The sequence below is a fragment of the Dendrobates tinctorius genome, unplaced genomic scaffold, assembly GCF_039654945.1.
Source record: "Dendrobates tinctorius isolate UK_male_01 unplaced genomic scaffold, ASM3965494v1 ptg000084l, whole genome shotgun sequence".
Lineage (NCBI taxonomy): Eukaryota > Metazoa > Chordata > Amphibia > Anura > Dendrobatidae > Dendrobates > Dendrobates tinctorius.
The window spans coordinates 48,216,668-48,236,361 of NW_027361752.1; the positions used below are offsets into that span (position 1 = coordinate 48,216,668).

The following is a 19,694-nucleotide window of genomic DNA, read 5'->3' on the forward strand; positions in this document are numbered from 1 at the left end:
TGGCACAGGTATGCCACACGTATTAAACTCACATTCACACGGAAACAGATATTTCCGGTACTGGTTTTTCCAGAACCGGGAATGTCAGGATGTGTGAAAGAGCCCTTACATAGAGCACCAGGTAACTTATGCCCCTGAGTGAAAATTCAGGAGGCAAATCAGTGCGTGATATTGCGGCTCCTATATCAGCACTTTGAAGACATCTGACAGTAGGTAGATACCCAAGTACTTCCAAATTGTTTGAATGTTCCTGACCCATCAGCAATAAATCTCACAGTCCAATAATATAACTTTTAATTATCAACTGCTCTAATATAAAAAGTAATAATAAGATAAATCCAAAACATTAGCTAATCGATGACACATGGTTCCCGCGGATCACGTCTCCTGCCCGAGAGGAAGAACATTCGGTTGACTTCACTAATGGAGATGTCCCGAATGGCCGGAATGGCATCTGGATCTGACTCTTTCATCACTTGATTTTTGGCATATGTGTCTGCAGAGGAGAGGAGAATTAACTAAATCCTTCATTCACCTAGAAGAGTACATTCACATACAGTAAAGCTTTGGGCGATGCCTCTATCTGCCAGGACCTTGAAGAATTGGAATTAGAATTACGATTTTGTTTTTTTTCCTACCCCTTCTTTTTTACTTTCCCATCGACAAATCTTGTTTTTTTTTTTGTGCAGGATGAGTTGTAGTTTTGAATTACATAATTCATTTTACCACATACAGAAAAAAATTCCAAATGGAGAAAAACACCCCCCACAATTCTTAAAATTTGGGTTTTTTTTTTGTTTGTAAGTCATATATTGTGTAGTAAAAAGAACTTGACAACAGGTGAGTATGATCACGGCCATATTAATATTGTAAAGTGTATTTTTTTTTATTTAAAGTGTGAAATAAATCATAAATTTGTAATAAATAATTAAATAAAAAACAACAAAAAACAGCAATTCTGGAGTTTCGATATTTTTCGTTTTAAAACCATTTATCATATCGGTTAAATAATTTAATATTTTGACAAACTGGACTTTAAAAGATGCTGCGTATGTTAATTTTAAGCTGGAAAAATGAGAATAATTAAAGTTTGCTTTTCTAAAAATAGTTTTTAATTTTTTTTTTTTAAACTTTTTCTTGGAGAATGCAAATCTGCCATCGGTTCAACACTTTTTCCTACAACAGTAATGCAAAATATAAGGAAAACGGATCATTTTGTAGGAAGCCCTGCCTGAGGCTATCCATCATGCCCAAACAGGGATGGCTAGAGGCGGGACTAGTTTGGAGGAGGAGACGCCTTGCCGGACTAGTCCTGCCTCATCTGATATGGGAAGCTGCAGAATAAATGTTCATTTTTACAAGAGAGGAACGTCAGTAAGGAACATACAGCAATCCGCATCCACTATATTAGCAGTATGGGATAGTCAGAGGATCCGACAGGCTACCTTTAAGATGTAGATCAAACAGCATAGACAAAACGCATGTTAGACCATGTAGGGTGACGTCCGGCTAATAAAGTGGCAGAAATGAGATACTAGACCGCCCTATTAAATTACCCGTTACAGTGTGTAATGAATCCAGGGGCGCCGTGTTCATCAAGTTTATTCCAAACAAGAAGATATAGGCAATGCCCAGTGTGACCATGAGGTAGACAGGGATGGCCACAGCCCAGTACCTAGAGGACAAATACGGCTCAGATTAGGGATTAGACACGATATACAAAACATGACAAGAAAAAACCCCATTGATGTACGGTCACTCCTACAATACCCATGGTGAGTACTCACTTCTGAGGCCAGTACGTCAGTCCTAAGGAGTGGAGCCATGACTCGGGAACACACGCCCACGTCAGATATAGGACTGGAAAACAATGGAGGATGTAAGAAAGAGAAGTTAGGTGGGTTTTCTAAAGTTTTTGAAACAATTATGAAAAAATGGAAGGAAGAGATTTGACCTGTTTTCAAGAAGTGGTGAGTAATCTCTAGAGTTACATTCTACTGGACGTAGGCTGATCTAGAATTGTAGGGGGTCCCAAATGAGTAAGAAACATTTAATTTCCCTGCTCCACCATAAGAAAAGGCTATTCCCCCACCTAAAAAAAACAAGGTAATACAGTGCCTTGCGAAAGTATTCGGCCCCCTAGAACTTATCAACCTTTTCCCACATATCATGCTTCAAACATAAAGATACCAAATGTAAATTTTTGGTGAAGAATCAACAACAAGTGGGACACAATTGTGAAGTTGAACGAAATTTATTGGTTATTTTAACTTTTTGTGCAAATTCAAAAACTGAAAAGTGGGGCGTGCAATATTATTCAGCCCCTGTAACTTAATACTTTGTTGCGCCACATTTTGCTGTGCGATTAAAGCTGTAAGTCGCTTGGGGTATGTCTCTATCAGTTTTGTACATCGAGAGACTGAAATTCTTGCCCATTCTTCCTTGGCAAACAGCTCGAGCTCAGTGAGGCTGGATGGAGATCGTTTGTGAACAGCAGTTTTCAGCTCTTTCCACAGATTCTCGATTGGATTCAGGTCTGGACTGTGACTTGGCCATTCTAACACCTGGATACGTTTATTTGTGGACCATTCCATTGTAGATTTTGCTTTATGTTTTTTGTTTTTAAATTCGTTTATTAAACCATAGCTACAACATACAAACTGGCAAATGATGAAAATTACTATACAAAGTGTATATGTTTCATATAGCATTAATTTCAAGCAAAATGTGCATACCGGTTGCTTACAGAATAAAACATAATGTCCGTTAACGTACATTGGTCTGCATGGAATTATTCAGATGATAAAGCCTGTCAAACTTCTAAACCTTTACTATAACTACAAAACAACAACTATTTGCAGCCTGAGTCCACATAGTTAGTTTTTTATCATGTGATATCTCCATCCTACAGAGTAAGATGAGAGGAATTCCACCTCTCCCATATCTTCTCAAATTTACCCGGGCACCCTCTGTTTTGGTACAGCGTACGCGCGTATGGTATAATCGAGTTCACCAATTCAATCCAGGCCCTAAGGGAGGGACCCGAACCTCCCATCCACCGCAGTGCCAACACCTTTCGTGCCATAAATAACGTCTACCGTAAAAAAATCCCCGTATAGTGACCCCATGTCTCGTCATCCCACACCCCAAACAGACAAACTAATGGCTCAAGGGGAACAGGAATTTGTACCAGGGAAGTTAATAATGATGTCACCTCCTTCCAATAATGTGCTATAATGGGACACTGCCAGATCATGTGGATAAAGTCTGCATCTAATTAATGACATCTCAGACATTCCGATGATTGGAATCGGACCATCTTTAAAAGTCTAGTCGGAGTCAAGTATGATTGGTTTATAATGTATAGTCGTATCATTCTGTTGTTAATAGACGGAGACACCCTGATCGGTGACTCCAGGATTTCCTCCCACTCCTCTCCCTGTGTATCAGGGATGAGCCTTTCCCATTTCCCTCTAACCGAGCTTATGGCGGATTCCGCCCCCACCGACAGCATGTGTGTGTACAGAGAGGAGACGAGACCCTGGGGACCCTGCGATTTCAGAATGCCTATCGAGGGTAGAGACGAGATAGCATTATGCACACCCACACATCGCATGTGTGATTGAATGGCTGACCTCAGTTGCAAATATCGGAAGAATTGGGATCTCGGGACCTCGCATTTAACCTATAATTGTTCAAAAGATAGTAGGGTACCGTGATCATGCAAATCACCTATCGTGGAGACATTGTATTGAGTCCAGAATTCGGACGGCTGGTCAAGTAGTACCGGGAGATAACCATTATTCCATAAGGGCATCTCAGCTATAATGTCTCTAAATCCAATCACCCTCTTATTCTGTTTCCACACTAATCTTGCCAGACGAAGCATTGTCAACAAACGTGGAACATTTATTTTCTCCAATTCCAAAAAACCCAAAGGGCAATCAGTACGAGCAGCATGAAGCAAATGATTTTCAGAGTTAGGGAGATGATTACCGGGCATCCATTAACTTATAGCTCTAGCCTGTCCAGCCAGATAGTACAGAAAAAAGTCTGGCAGTGCTGCCCCACCCCCCTTTTTAGGCCTTTGTAGGGTGGACAGCTTGAGTTTAGGAAGGTTTTCCCCCATATAAAAGACGTGATGTTAGGAGTGGCGGAAGGCACTAAATAAAAATTATAAATAAAGTGCCTTCGCCACCCGGGGTCCACCGTGCGGCAGATGGTAAGACCGCTGCTAGGAGGTGGCAGAATATAAGGCGGTAGAGTGCACGGGGTTATGACGTCACCCTGGTGCTCTGGGCAAGCTCAGTTAAACTCACAGAGCTGCCAGCATAAACAGAAATAGAAAAGCGCTGAGTCAGTTTAACTCACAGGGACTCAGCGACACAGACGCGGTAAGTAATTGGTCACAGGAGAGGTGAAAGCTGACGGCACCAACTCCGTCTAGACCTACCGTATATGTCTGTGGCAGAGACGTCGCAAACGCGGACGTACACTGTGCTGCAACCGCAGGGCGGCAGGAACGCAGCCGCAAAGAGGACGCTGCTATCAGGCAAGCGCAATACTGACGCCAAGCTGCTGCTGGCGCAGTAACTGACTAGACCGACACTCTGTCACCATTCGTATTAACCAAGGGAAGGGGTTTCTTAATAAGTCAGTCACCAGTCCATGCATCCATCACCATACACACACAGAAAAATATGCTACACTAGCGCATGGCGGAACGGCCATGCGCACTTTTTATAGCGCACGGGACCTTCCGGAAATCTCTAGGAGTCCAGGAAGAGCAAATAGGATCTGGAGCGGGACCTGAGCACCTGACTCCCAAAGTCCAATAGGAGCTCGTCCCGTGAGCATGCCCAATAGATGGAATAAAGGACTTAGCCTCTGGAGACAGTTGTTGTGAGACAATCTCCTCAGCAATCCCTTCTGCTGCAGCAGATGGGCAAGAGACTGCAGCATGTGAGAATCTGGGTTTCTGTATAGACGTGTCAGAAACCAGATTCCTAACATTACCCCCCATCCTAGGAACCCCCCTCCCTGAACCTTCCGATCCATCACCCTGTGCCTAGCGGTGGCACAGGGCTCAAACTCGCCTATAGACGAGCTTGGTGTCCTGGTAGGTGACATGGTAACCCGGGACACATGGAAGGAACCAGCGGAGGCAAGGTCGCCCGGGTTCAGGAGGGAAATCTGGGAAATGGCAGGAGAGGGAGTGGTCGTGGCACGCCGCCGTGTATCGACGGTCGTCGCCCCACTCCGCCTAGAGAGGCTATGCCGAGCACAAGAGGTACATGCCTGAATGAACCTCTTAACATCCCGAGCCCTATGAGGCCACCAATATGCTCCGGCCAAGAGCTTCGAGACCTGCATGTAGCCTCGGTGGTGAGACGCATTGGACGCATGCGCCCAAGCGAGTACCTGAGCCCTAAGATGAGGAGGGACGAAGGTCTCGACAACCGGTTCAAACTCAGACCCTTGCGGGGAGCTGGCTTCCGGAGAAACCGCACATACGTGGTGACAACTGCAAACAGATTCCTGGTCTGAGTCTGTGTTAAGATCGGTACGAGACACCTCCATGGGCTCAGGAAGTAAGACCTCTGGCTAAGGTGGCTCCAGCGGCTCGAAAAATTTGGGAAGCGGAGTACCCTTCCGTTTTGAGTGAGCACGCTCTAGGCCGCGCTCCGAAAAACGGAGGTCAATGCGCGAGGAGATGGAAATCAACTCTTCCAAGGTCGTAGGAATCTCTCTGGTAGAAAGAGCGTCTTTAACATGCTCCGCTAACCCTTTTCAAAAGACAGGGATAAGGGCCCTATCAGCCCACTCCAACTCGGACGCCAGTGTCCGAAAACGTACGGCATACTGGCTCACTGAGAGGGATCCCTGAGAGAGTGCAAGTAGCTGCAGGGAGGTGTCGTGCGTGACCCGTGGGCCGAGGAAAACATGCTTGTTGGCCATCAGCAGGTGCGCTGCGGTTCGTATATCGGGATCACCACGCTCCCATAACGGCGTAGCCCATTCCAGAGCCTTGCCCGACAGTAGGGATATAATGAATGCCACCTTGGCCCGTTCCGTAGGGAATTGTGCAGCCAGCAGCTCCAGATGGATCGAGCACTGGCTGATAAAACCCCTACAGGAGGCGCCATCCCCAGAAAACTTATTGGGCAACGGGAGGCGGGTAACTGTCGGCGCAAGGGTGGACATGGACAAACGCGCTACTGCATCCGTTAACGCCTGGACAGCAGCATCAGTGGCTTGAGCAGCAGAGAGTGACTTCTCAAGAGCGGCCACCCGGTCGCCAAGCTGCTTAATGCACTGCAGGAGCTGCTGTTCTGCCATCACTAGCCAGACCCTGGCGCTAGTGTAATGTTAGGAGTGGCGGAAGGCACTAAATAAAAATTATAAATAAAGTGCCTTCGCCACCCGGGGTCCACCGTGCGGCAGATGGTAAGACCGCTGCTAGGAGGTGGCAGAATATAAGGCGGTAGAGTGCACGGGGTTATGACGTCACCCTGGTGCTCTGGGCAAGCTCAGTTAAACTCACAGAGCTGCCAGCATAAACAGAAATAGAAAAGCGCTGAGTCAGTTTAACTCACAGGGACTCAGCGACACAGATGCGGTAATTGGTCACAGGAGAGGAGAATGCTGACGGCACCAACTCCGTCTAGACCTACCGTATACGTCTGTGGCAGAGACGTCGCAAACGCGGACGTACACTGTGCTGCAACCGCAGCGCGGCAGGAACGCAGCCGCAAAGAGGACGCTGCTATCAGGCAAGCGCAATTCTGATGCTAAGCTGCTGTGGCAGGGAAGCAATGGCGCTGCAAGTGACTAGACCGACACTCTGTCACCATTCGTATTAACCAAGGGAAGGGGTTTTATAATAAGTCAGTCACCAGTCCATGCATCCATCACCATACATACACAGCAAAATATGCTACACTAGCGCATGGCGGAACGGCCATGCGCACTTTTTATAGCGCACGGGACCTTCCGGAAATCTCTAGGAGTCCAGGAAGAGCAAATAGGATCTGGAGCGGGACCTGAGCACCTGACTCCCAAAGTCCAATAGGAGCTCGTCCCGTGAGCATGCCCAATAGATGGAATAAAGGACTTAGCCTCTGGAGACAGTTGTTGTGAGACAATCTCCTCAGCAATCCCTTCTGCTGCAGCATGTGAGAATCTGGGTTTCTGTATAGACGTATCAGAAACCAGATTCCTAACACGTGATTTGGGAGTTCAAATTTGTAAAGAAGGATCTGGGCACCACCAGAACACTATGTTGGAGACCACAGCACCACCACAGCACTATGAGTAGTATCATTTTAATTAAGTTAATGCGTCCGGCTACAGACAGCGGGAGCTTGCTCCAGATCGTAAATTTGACTTTAACCATCTCTAGCAATGGATGTATATTGAGTTGCAGATTAAACGTGCTGCTTTAAGAAATATGAACACCCAGATATTTAAAGTGTGGTACAATAGGCAGCAAGGAGAGATTCTCAAGTCATGGCATCGGGGTATGGGAGAGAGGCATCAGAGCAGATTTCTCACTTTATATACAAGAATACAGAATATTTACTGAATTTGTTTATAGTAGTGATCACTCCTGTCAGTGTCTCCTCCGCTCTATTCATAAATATTACCATGTCGTCAGCATATAGGCCTATGGTATCTGCTATTTCTATGCCCATAATATTAGGGGAAGATCTTATGCGAATTGTCAATGCCTCTATCGCAAGAGCAAAGAGCGCCGGGGAAAGGGGGCCCCCCTGACGGGACCCCCTGTGTCGAGAAAAGGTCTCAGATATGGAACTATTTACGATGACACGGGCTTTAGCGTTCATATACAATATATTAACCCATTTTAGGAACCTATTTCCAAATCCATATATCTGTAAACAGGCATGGAGGAAGGGCCATTCAAGGGAGTCGAAGGCCTTGGCTGCATCCAGCAATGCCAATGCCCATTTATTGTCCGGCGCCAGGGAGCTCTATTGGACCACCGAATGGACTTGTCTAATATTAATGGAAGTGCTTTTACCAGGCATAAAGCTGGTTAGGTCAGGGTGTATAAGTTCCAAAATGATTGAGTTCACCCTGGTGGCCAAGATTTTCGTAAAAATCTTATAATCCACATTTACTAAAGATATGGGGCGATAAGATCCACAACCTAAAGGGTCCTTCCCCTCCTTAAGCACTATTATATTAGCTTCGTAAAAGGACCCGCCCTCCCAGATCCCCCGAAACACCGACAACAAAAGTGGCGCCTATATCTCCCAGTATTTCCTGTATAGCTCGATGGGAAACCCATCCGGTCCAGGGGCCTTCCCAGAGGCCATATCCTTCATGGCATCTTCTATCTGCTCTAAAGTGAATTCAGCGTCCATAAAGGCCTGCTGGGAAGTACTTAATGTGGGAAACGTTATATCCGACAGACACCCCCGGCTATCAACGTCATTTTTAGAGTTGTACAATGAACTATAATAATCATTAAAACAACCCATTATTTCTTCCGTGGAGGATATCAATGCACCGTCTAAATTGCGGATCTGTAATATTGTATTAGTTGTATTGTGCTGACACACCAAATAAGCCAAAAATTTACTGGATTGATTCCCTAATTCAAAATAGGATTGACGAGTAAAAAATAATTTACGTTTGGATTTAGTGTCTATGTGTTGAGTATATAATCTTTGAGCGGTCAACCACTCCACTCTATTGCCACTAGTTTGGTTAGATATATAAGCGGCCTCTGAATCTTTCAAACGTTGCTCCATCTCGTCATCCTCCCTTGATGTCACCCACTTAATGTAAGAAATCGTAGAAGATAAGCAACCCCTCAAGTACGCCTTAAGGGCCTGTCACACTAAGCGATATCGCTAGCAATATCGCTATAACGTCACTGGTTTTGTGATGGAGCAGCGATATTGCTAGCGATATCGCTATGTGTGATACTTACCTCCGACTGGTTCCCCCGCTGATTATCCCTGATCGCGCGAGAACGTCCTGGACCGTTTCTCGTCGTCAGCTTCCTGCTGGGCTTCCTGTGGCACCGACGAGCGACGCGTGGACGCGGGCGGGAGGACGTCAGGATCCCCTCGTCTGACAGTTAAGTAGCGACCCCCGACCCCTGCTATGTCGCTGGTGAGATCTGCCTGTGTGGCAGCTCACTAGCGACCACTTAGCGATGCACCAGCGATCCTGACTGCGTCATATCCCTGGTCGGGATTGCTGTGCATCGCTAAGTGTGACAGTACCTTTAAGGGTGTCCCAAAATAAGTTGACATTCCGGGGTTCGGGGTGGGAAGAGATGAAGCCATGTAACTGGTCAATTGTTCTGTCGGGTGACTTCACCAACTTCAGCCAGAAAGGGTTCAATTTCCATGTTATCTTGTTATTTGGCGGTCCATATTTAAGTTTAAGAATGACCGGACTATGGTCGGAAATCCCCCTACTACCATGCTCAATGTTATCTACCCAAAGATATAATCCAAAGATATAATCTATGCGAGATAAGGAACGCTTAGTGGATGAATGGCAAGTATCTTCCCTCATCTCGGGGTGGCGCGTACTCCATAGGTCCAGCCATCCGCTACCTTCCATGAACTGTGACAGTTAGGATGCAGCTGTTGATGGAGTCCCACTCTGTATCCCATCACCCAGTTTCAGTCTATCAAGGCGACCATTCATAACCAGGTTAAAATCCCCCATACAGATGACATCTGCGTCTGGATAATTCAAAGCAAAACTCAATGCCCTCTGGAGAATTGACGTACCAGCCGGGGGAAGATTATAAACACACAAAATAACATATTTCCTAGAGTTGATCAGTGCATGCACAAATATGAAACGCCCCTCAGGGTCTCTCCGGATCTCCCCGACCTCCCATCTAACGTCCCTGTGTATTAGTAGGGAGACCCCCCCTTGAATAGCTGGTGTGAAATGTGTGTATAGACCATTGAACCCACGGTTTTTGTATGCACAGAGCAGTATCTCTGGTCAGGTGAGTCTCGACCAGAGCCACAATGTGAGGATGATAGTGCCTAATTTGTGAGAACACCTTAATCTTTTTCCGGGGCGTTTTAATACCCCTCACATTCCATGTCATGCATATTAATTCAGAACCCATCTCCACTTATCTGGATATGTTGCATATCAATGCCCGAGTAGAATTCAGAGACATCACATAGATAACAGGACTTCCATTGGCTGCGACTTTTACCTAAGTAACAATTAAAGCTAAAACTAAAGCTTTTGACAAAAAGAAACCAGAACAAAATTCTAACAGTAAACGAGCAAGGTCCCACGCCCCTACTGAAAAATAAACAAGGGGGTAATAATAATAATAAATGTTATTTCTATAGCGCTGACATATTCCGCAGCGCTTTACATTTCAGAGGGGATTTGTACAGACAATAGACATTACAGCAGAACAATAATCACATAGATCATAACAGATACCAAGAGGAATGAGGGCCCTGCTCGCAAGCTTACAATCTATGAGGAAAAAAGGGAGACACGAAAGGTGGGTGGTAACAGTTGCCCTGATTGTATGGACCAGCCATAATGTTAAGTGTGTAAAAGTACAGACGCAGAGGGCTAATGGATGCATAAAGCATGTGGGGACATGATGCGGGGAACCTGGTTATGGTAAAAAACTTTTGGCTGTGCCACACAGGGATAGATTAGGTTAATATGTTGAGGCGATAGGCCAGTCTGAATAAATACGTTTTCAGGGCACGCTTAAAATTGTGGGGATTGGGGACTAATCGTATTGACCTGGGAAGTGCATTCCAAAGAATTGGAGCAGCACGTGTATAGTCTTGAAGACGGGAGTGGGAGGTTCTGATTATTGAGGATGCTAACCTCAGGTCATCAGCAGAACAGAGGGCGCGGGTAGGGTGGTAGACTGAAACAAGGGGGGAGATGTAGGGTGGTGCTGAGCCATGGAGAGCTTTGTGGGTGAGAGTAATAAGTTTGTACTGGATTCTGGAGTGGATGGGTAGCCAGTGTAATGACTGGCACAAGGTAGAGGCATCGGTGTAACGATTGGCGATCGTGATTGCGTACCGGATACCATCACTGTACGCAGTGTCCGGTATTGTTGATAACTGGATACTCGCCGAGAGAGCTCCAATTAAGCCTGTAATTAAAGGATCCAGATTAAAGTAGGCGCATTAGGATTCCTTTGCAGGGGATCCTTTATGGGACCGCAGACATTCGGTCGCCTCTACTGGATCCATGAAAAACACAGAGGAATCCCTGTGGACAATCCGAAGTCGAGCCGGATAAATCATTGAATATACAATGTTCCTCTCCCTGAGCCGCTTCTTGATTTCAGTAAATTGTGCTCGTTGCTTCTGAAGTTCCATGGAAAAAGCCGGGAAGATTGAAATCACAGCACTGTCGAACTTGATGGGACTCTTTTGCCGTGCAAGGCGCAGAATGGTGTCTCTGTCTTTACAGTTGAGGGCAGACGTGCTAGGAAGCGTCTAGGTGAGCCTCCCGGAGGTAGAGGTTTTGTAGGAACCCTATGGGCCCTTTCAACAACGAATACTGAGGAGAATTCATCTCCCAGAGAGGCCTTAAGCCAATCCTCCAGAAACTGCTCAGGATGTTGACCTTCCGAGCGTTCCGGCAGACCAATGACACGGATGTTATTCCGACGCATTCTGTTCTGCAGGATGTCTGCTTTCTGCTCCCAGGCATTCATAGAGCCTGCCACCTTTGTTAACTTGGCCTCCATAGGCGTGATGGTGTCTTCTACCTGGGACACTCTTGTCTCCACCTCTGTGATGCGTCCCCTCAAGGCCTGTATATCTGTATATCTCCTCGCCTCAGGGTAGACATCCTCTATTTTCTCAGTCAGGGATGTCCTAGTTAGGGAGATAGCCTGCATCAACTGTTCAGATGCCTGTTTAAGAGTCATTTCTTCCTACTCAGTCTCCTCTCCACCCCCAGAGGGACGATTTTTACGCTGACGTTGTGAAGAGTTATTTCTTAAAGATCGTGCACTTTCAGAGGGGCTCGGGTCTGACATATTCTTTTAATTTTTCTGCTGCTGTCGATCCTTTAGATCGATTCATGGTCAATGGCAGTGAGGTACACCAGGGCAACTAGAGATATATAGTCCAGGATTCCTTCCACTTCAATTATACGTACAGCAGGGGGTCAGGTTTACTAATTATGGCCTGGGAGCAGTGTCCACGCAGATGGAGACACCATATCACTGAGGCTTCTTATGGCCGGGCAGGGGGGGGAATCCACCCACAGAGACAGTAGCGGTGGGGGGGAAGAGTAAATTCTCCCACAGTAATGTCACCAACAGGCCAGCGAGTCTATCAATAGAAAGGGGGAGTAATGCAGGGACCAATTTTCCAGGGCACTCACCGCATATCCCCTCAATTCCGCAGGATGTAGGTCGCTACCAGCGGAAAGCTGGACGCGGCTGCTCCCACTGATAGAGCGTGCATCCAAAATGGCCGCCGCCTCGTGTAGGCCCCGCCGTCCGTCCCGGTTTTCCAAGCCTTAAGCTCACCAGAGCTGTCCTACACCCTCCCGCGGGGTTCCAGGTGGTCCTGGTATCCAGAGACACCGAGCACTGCCAGGTATATCGCAGTAAGCAGGCGTTAAATGCAGGATACAGGCAGGTGTGACGTCTGCCTGCAGTCTGGACTGCAGCCAGACAGCACCCCAAGAAACACTGATACCCTTTACCCCTATACAGGGATCTGGATTTATAGCAGAGCCCAGGAGGCGCTGTCTGAATAGGAGCAATGACCAGAGCAGGACGGTCGCCAGAAAGGTGTTCCAATACAGGACACAGAGGCAATGATATCCGAGACTAAACCAGTCAGGCAGAAATGGTAAAAAACAGTAGACAGTAGCAGAGTCAGATTTCCAGGCCGAAGCCAGAGTCATAAACCAGGAGGGCAGCAGAGGTACAAAGTCATTAGGCAGAAGCAGAGTCAGAATCCAGGCCAAAGTAAGAGTCATAAACCAGGAGGGCAGCAGAGGTACAGAATCGTTAGGCAGAAGCAGAGTCAGAAGTCCAGGCAAAAGTCAGAGTCAGTCAAACAGCAATTCACACAGTAACACGCAGGGGAACCAAGAATAAATCCGGCGGCCAGCAAGAGCAGTCCCAAGGTATTTGAGGGATCAGATCAGCCCTCACAGGCTGCTGGACTGATGATGTCATCCGGACCTCCCCCAGGACCAGGCTGGATAGTGATGCACCAGCCCCTTCATGACTGACCGAGGAGCGAAGCCTGCGTTCAGCGGACGCCTGCGCAGGAGCCTCATGACTATCGCCGCCATCACTCGGGGTTGAAGCACAACGCCTCCCAGAGACCAAGGCCGAGACTGCAGGCCCTGAGTCTGACGGTGATGTGATAGTCCGGCGCCTCCTACAGGCCGAGGCTGGGACAGCAGGCCCTGAGTCTGACGGTGATGTGATAGTCCGGCGCCTCCTATTGGCCGAGGCCGGGACAGCAGGCCCTGAGTCTGGCGGTGCCGTGACAGTACCCCCCCCTCTAAGAGGGGCCTCCGGACCCTCAAAACCCGGTTTGTCAGGGTGGAGGAGGTGAAACCTCCTAATCAACCGCTTTGCACGAATGTCACTAGCGGGGACCCAGGACCTCTCCTCTGGGCCGTAGCCCTTCCAATGCACCAAATATTGTACAGAGTTTCTCACTAGACAGGAATCAAATATGCCCTGGACCTCGTACTCCAAGGCGCCCTTGACCAAAACTGGAGGAGGAGGGGACCGGACGGGACGAATTGGGGAGCGGTATACCTTGAGGAGGGACTTATGAAAAACGTTAGGAATTTTAAAAGACTGCGGGAGCCTTAACCGAAACGCTACCGGGTTAATTACCTCTAATATTTCATATGGGCCGATGAACCTGGGACCCAGTTTGGCCGACGGTACCTTAAGTTTGATGTTTCTTGTAGAGAGCCAAACCTTGTCACCAACTCCCAGGTGCGGCCACTGGGATCGTCGTCTATTAGCTGCCGAAGTCTGTCTAATTTGAGCCCCTTTTAAATTAGAGTTTACTTTGGACCAAATAGTCTTTAGACGATGTATATTTTGCTCAACCCCTGGGATTTCCGACATCTTGGCCGAAAATGATCCAAAGCGCGGATGTAGTCCAAGGTTACAGAAGAAGGGGGTGGTTTTGATGGAGTCTTGGTATCTATTATTGAGAGCGAACTCTGCCAATGGCAAATGTTCCACCCAATCTGACTGATGTGCTGAGACATAGCAGCGGAGGTATTGCTCCAGCGTTTGGTTGGCACGCTCAGTTTGACCATTCGTCTCGGGATGGTATGCCGAGGAAAAGGACAACTCAACACCAATACGTCTACAGAACGCCCTCCAGAACTTCGAGACGAACTGGGTACCCCTGTCGGATACGATATTTGCCGGAACGCCGTGCAAACGTACAACGTGAAGAACAAACAACTTACTTAAGGTTTCAGAGTTGGGTAAGCCGGACAGGGGAACAAAGTGAGACTGTTTACTGAACCTGTCCACCACCACCCAAATACAAGTTTTCCCCTCGGAGGGTGGCAGGTCTGTAATGAAGTCCATGGAGATGTGGGTCCATGGACTTTCAGGGGTGGGCAAGGGCTGAAGCCAGCCGGCAGGACGGTTATGGGGGGACTTGGCGCGGGCAGACTTCACACGCTGAGACGTACTCCTTACAGTCCTTGGCCACCGTTGGCCACCAAAAGTTCCTGGTTACCAGCCTAGTGGTAGTATTGAGACCAGGGTGGCCTGCCAGGACGGAGTCGTGAGATTCTTTTAACACTCGTAAGCGAAAGGTAGCTGGAACGAATAATTTTTTGGGGGGCGTAGTGTCAGGAGCTTGTTCTGATGACCTACGGATCTCCTCCAGAAGGTCCAGAGATCCTGCCGACACGACAATGCCATTAGCCAATATGGGAGCTGGTTCATAGTCCTCGGTGTGTGTGTGACAAAAGCTGCGGGAGAGGGCATCTGCCCTCACATTTTTGGTTCCGGGGCGAAAGGTGATTAAAAAATTGAACCTGGAGAAAAACAAGGCCCATCTGGCCTGCCTAGGGTTTAGTCTTTTAGCCGACTCTAGGTAGGTTAGGTTTTTGTGATCGGTAATAACAGTAACTTTGTGTTTGGCGCCTTCGAGGAAGTGGCGCCATTCCTCGAAGGCCCACTTGATTGCTAATAATTCTCGGTTGCCGATGTCATAGTTTCTCTACGTGGCAGAGAATTTGCGGGAGAAAAAGGCACATGGGCGAAGCTGAGTGAGGGCTGCAGTGCCTTGTGAGAGCACTGCTCCCACTCCGACTTCGGAGGCATCTACTTCCACAATAAACGGGTGGTCCAAGTTTGGTTGAATCAACACCGGGTTGGCCATGAAGCACTCTTTTAGAGTAGAAAAAGCCCTGGTTGCCTCAGGATTCCAATTAGTCACGTCCGCCCCTTTCCGGGTAAGGTCCGTGAGTGGCTTGGCAATCTCTGAGAATCCCCTGATGAATTTGCGATAATAATTCGCAAATCCCAAAAATCGCTGTAGTGCTTTCAGCGATTTGGGTTGTACCCAATCCTTAATGGGTTGAATCTTGGCGGGATCCATGCGGAACCCCTTGCCTGAGACCATGTATCCTAAGAACTGCACCTCTTCGGCAAAAAAACCCACATTTTTCAAATTTCGCGAACAAAGAGTTTTCGCGCAGTCTCTGCAGTACTGAACGGACGTGTTGAGCATGTGTCACAGGGTCAGCAGAATAAATCAAAATGTCGTCCAGATATACGACGACATACACCCCACAAATATCTCTGAAAATATCATTGACGAAGTGCTGAAATACTGCAGGAGCATTACTGAGTCCGAAGGGCATTACCAGGTACTCAAAATGGCCAAGGGGTGTATTAAAGGCCGTTTTCCATTCGTCCCCATCTCTTATGCGGACCAGGTTATATGCCCCCCGGAGGTCAAGCTTAGTAAACCAGCGAGCTCCCAGTAACTGATTAAACAGATCAGGAATGAGTGGCAGCGGGTATTGATTTTTTACGGTTATGGCGTTCAGCTCACGGTAGTCAATGCATGGTCTAAGTCCACCATCTTTTTTCTCTACAAAGAAAAACCCAGCTCCTACAGGTGAGGTGGAAGGTCTAATGAAGCCTTTTCGAAGGCTATCTGCTATGTATTCCTTCATGGCTACACGCTCAGGACCAGAGAGGTTGAATATTCTCCCCTTAGGGAGACGGGCACCAGGGACCAATTCAATAGGACAATCGTATTCTCTGTGAGGAGGTAGTTTCTCCGACTACTATAGAGAAAACATCTTCATAATCCCTAAACGCATAGGGAATAGAAGGTGTTTTAATTTTAATCTGGTTTACTGAAAAAGACATACAGTTACTCTGACACCGTGGACTCCAGCGCACAACGTCACCTATGCACCAGTCAATAACCGGATTATGTTGGTGCAACCATGGCATGCCTAACACAACTGGATCAGATAAATTGTATATAACAAAAAATGACATTTGCTCGTTATGTAATGTCCCCACTGACATAGAAATTTCGGCAGTAACGAATTCCACGCCTCCTTGGAATATAGATGTACCATTAATCGCAGTAGTCTGAATAGGCGCTTTAAGCCTTAGCAGAGGTACACCAAGGCTCTTAGCAAATAAAAAATCCATAAGGTTGCCAGCAGCACCACAATCCACATAAGCCTTCACACACAGACGTTTCTTAGCAAAAGAAAGGGAAACTGGTAACAACAGTTTGGCCGCATTTGCGGGCAATACCTGACCCCCAGAGCTGTCCAGGGGGTGATGATCCAGGAATGTGGATTTCCAACAGCCAGCATTTTCCTTGAAGCTTCCAGGCTGCAGCATGCTTGAGCCTGAGAGTGACCATCCAGGCTGTGCAATGTAACAGGTGTTTGGGCCAAGAATCAACTCAGTCAGGAGGAAGGAAAAAAAAAAGTGAGGAAAAACTGCTTTTATATGTGTAAGTATAGACACAAAAAGCCGTTTTATTTTTGTGGCCGGATATAATGTGACGTCTGCCTGCGGTCTGGACTGCAGCCAGACAGCACCCCAAGAAACACTGACACCCTTTACCCCTATACAGGGATCTGGATTTATAGCAGAGCCCAGGAGGCGCTGTCTGAATAGGAGCAATGACCAGAGCAGGACGGTCGCCAGAAAGGTGTTCCAATACAGGACACAGAGGCAATGATATCCGAGACTAAACCAGTCAGGCAGAAATGGTAAAAAACAGTAGACAGTAGCAGAGTCAGATTTCCAGGCCGAAGTCAGTGTCATAAACCAGGAGGGCAGCAGAGGTACAAAGTCGTTAGGCAGAAGCAGAGTCAGAATCCAGGCCAAAGTAAGAGTCATAAACCAGGAGAGTCGCAGAGGTACAGAATCGTTAAGCAGAAGCAGAGTCAGAAGTCCAGGCAAAAGTCAGAGTCAGTCAAACAGCAATTCACGCAGGGGAACCAAGAATATATCCGGCGGCCTGCAAGAGCAGTCCCAAGGTATTTGAGGGATCAGATCAGCCCTCACAGGCTGCTGGACTGATGATGTCATCCGGACCGCCCCCAGGACCAGGCTGGATGGTGATGCACCAGCCCCTTCATGACTGACCGAGGAGCGAAGCCTGCGTTCAGCGGACGCCTGCGCAGGAGCCTCATGACTATCGCCGCCATCACTCGGGGTTGAAGCACAACGCCTCCCAGAGACCAAGGCCGAGACTGCAGGCCCTGAGTCTGACGGTGATGTGATAGTCCGGCGCCTCCTACAGGCCGAGGCTGGGACAGCAGGCCCTGAGTCTGACGGTGATGTGATAGTCCGGCGCCTCCTATTGGCCGAGGCCGGGACAGCAGGCCCTGAGTCTGGCGGTGCCGTGACAGCAGGATGATCAGGAGCTCTTGCAGCGTGCATCTTTCCTCCTCAGCTACATAGCCACGCCCCCATTTTGCTTTATGTTTGGGGTCATTGTCTTGTTGGAAGACAAATCTGCATCCCAGTCTCAGGTCTTTTGCAGACTCCAACGGGTTTTCTTCAAGAATGGTCCTGTATTTGGCTCTATCCATCTTCCCATCAATTTTAGCCATCTTCCCTGTCCCTGCTGAAGAAAAGCAGGCCCAAACCATGATGCTGCCACCACCATGTTTGACAGTGGGGATGGTGTGCTCAGGGTGATGAACTGTGTTGCCTTTATGCCAAAAAGTTCTATTTTGGTTTCATCTGACCAGAGCACCTTCTTCCACGTTTGGTGTGTCTACGGCTAGTTTCAGACTAGCGCATTTTACAGGCAGCGTGCGGCGCCGCTAAGCCCCGCCCCCTGCCCGCCCCATCCGGTCATTTCCTCCTACTAACACACACGGCGTTCGGCGCACATCAGCGCACCTTCAAAAGTGCGCAGCACACGCAAAAATCCTACTAGCGCACAGCCAGCGCACGGTCTGCGCACCCTATGCTAAAGATAGGGTGCGCAGATCGCATGCAGCCGTGTGCGATAGTAGGAGGAAATGACCGGACGGGGCGGGCAGGGGGCGGGGCTTAGCGGCGCCGTGCGCTGCATGTAAAATTCGCTAGTCTGAAACCAGCCTACCAGGTGGATTGTTGCAAACTTTAAACAACACTTTTGATTGATATCTTTGAGAAATGGCTTTCTTCTTGCCACTCTTCCATAAAGTCCAGATTTGTGCAGTGTACGACTGATTGTTGTCCTATGGACAGACTGTCCCACCTCAGCTGTAGATCTCTGCAGTTCATCCAGAGTGATCATGGGCCTCTTGGCTGCATCTCTGATCAGTCTTCTCCTTGTTTGAGATGAGTTTAGAGGAACGGCCGGGTCTTGGTAGATTTGCAGTGGTATGATACGCCTTCCATTTCAATATGATCGCTTGCACAGTGCTCCTTGGAATGTTTAAAGTTTTGGAAATCATTTTGTATCCAAATCCGGCTTTAAACTTCTCCACAACAGTATCACGGACCTGCCTGTTGTGTTCCTTGGTCTTCATGATGCTCTCTGTGCTTCAAGCAGAACCCTGAGACTATCACAGAGCAGGTGCATTTATACGGAGACTTGATTACATACAGGTGGATTGTATTTATCATCACTAGTCATTTAGGACAACATTGGATCATTCAGAGATCCACAATGAACTTCTGGAGTGAGTTTGCTGCACTGAAAGTAAAGGGGCCGAATAATATTGCACGCCCCACTTTTCAGTTTTTGAATTTCCACGAAAGTTTAAAATAACCAATAAATTTCGTTCAACTTCACAATTGTGTCCCACTTGTTGTTGATTCTTCACCAAAAATTTACATTTGGTATCTTTATGTTTGAAGCATGATATGTGGGAAAAGGTTGAAAAGTTTCAGGGGGCCGAATACCTTCGCAAGGCACTGTATCTACTATACGGGGATACGTGACAACTTACTGATTTGTTGTGGTTCTGACCGTTGGACTCCCAGCGATTCCGAGATCGGGGACTGGAAGCCAAAGAGTGGGTCTCTGCAGATGTGCATATTCGACCTCTGGTTCATTTTTTGTATGTGGGACTGACGGAGAAAGTCGAGCACTATACTCTGAAGCCCCATAGACATAAATGAAGTGGAGGGTGATCGATCTAAGACAGGGCTGCAAAGACCCCTTATTTTGGCTCCTGAACCCCGATAT

At 47.7% G+C, this 19,694-nt stretch overlaps 1 protein-coding gene across 2 annotated transcripts in view; it reads right to left on the bottom strand.

Moving 5' to 3' along the window:
* Nucleotides 1–277: 277 nt before the first annotated feature.
* The window catches only part of PIGP (phosphatidylinositol glycan anchor biosynthesis class P), a 34,140-nt gene continuing 14,723 nt past the window's right edge, over nucleotides 278–19,694 (bottom strand). For both annotated transcript variants that reach the window (XM_073584663.1, XM_073584664.1), the window contains 3 exons: nucleotides 1,788–1,860; nucleotides 1,557–1,675; nucleotides 278–496 (listed from right to left, as the gene is read on the bottom strand). In XM_073584663.1, the coding sequence (XP_073440764.1) occupies nucleotides 351–496; nucleotides 1,557–1,675; nucleotides 1,788–1,860 (338 nt within the window). In that variant the 3' untranslated portion in view covers nucleotides 278–350. The remainder of the gene's footprint in view (nucleotides 497–1,556; nucleotides 1,676–1,787; nucleotides 1,861–19,694) is intronic.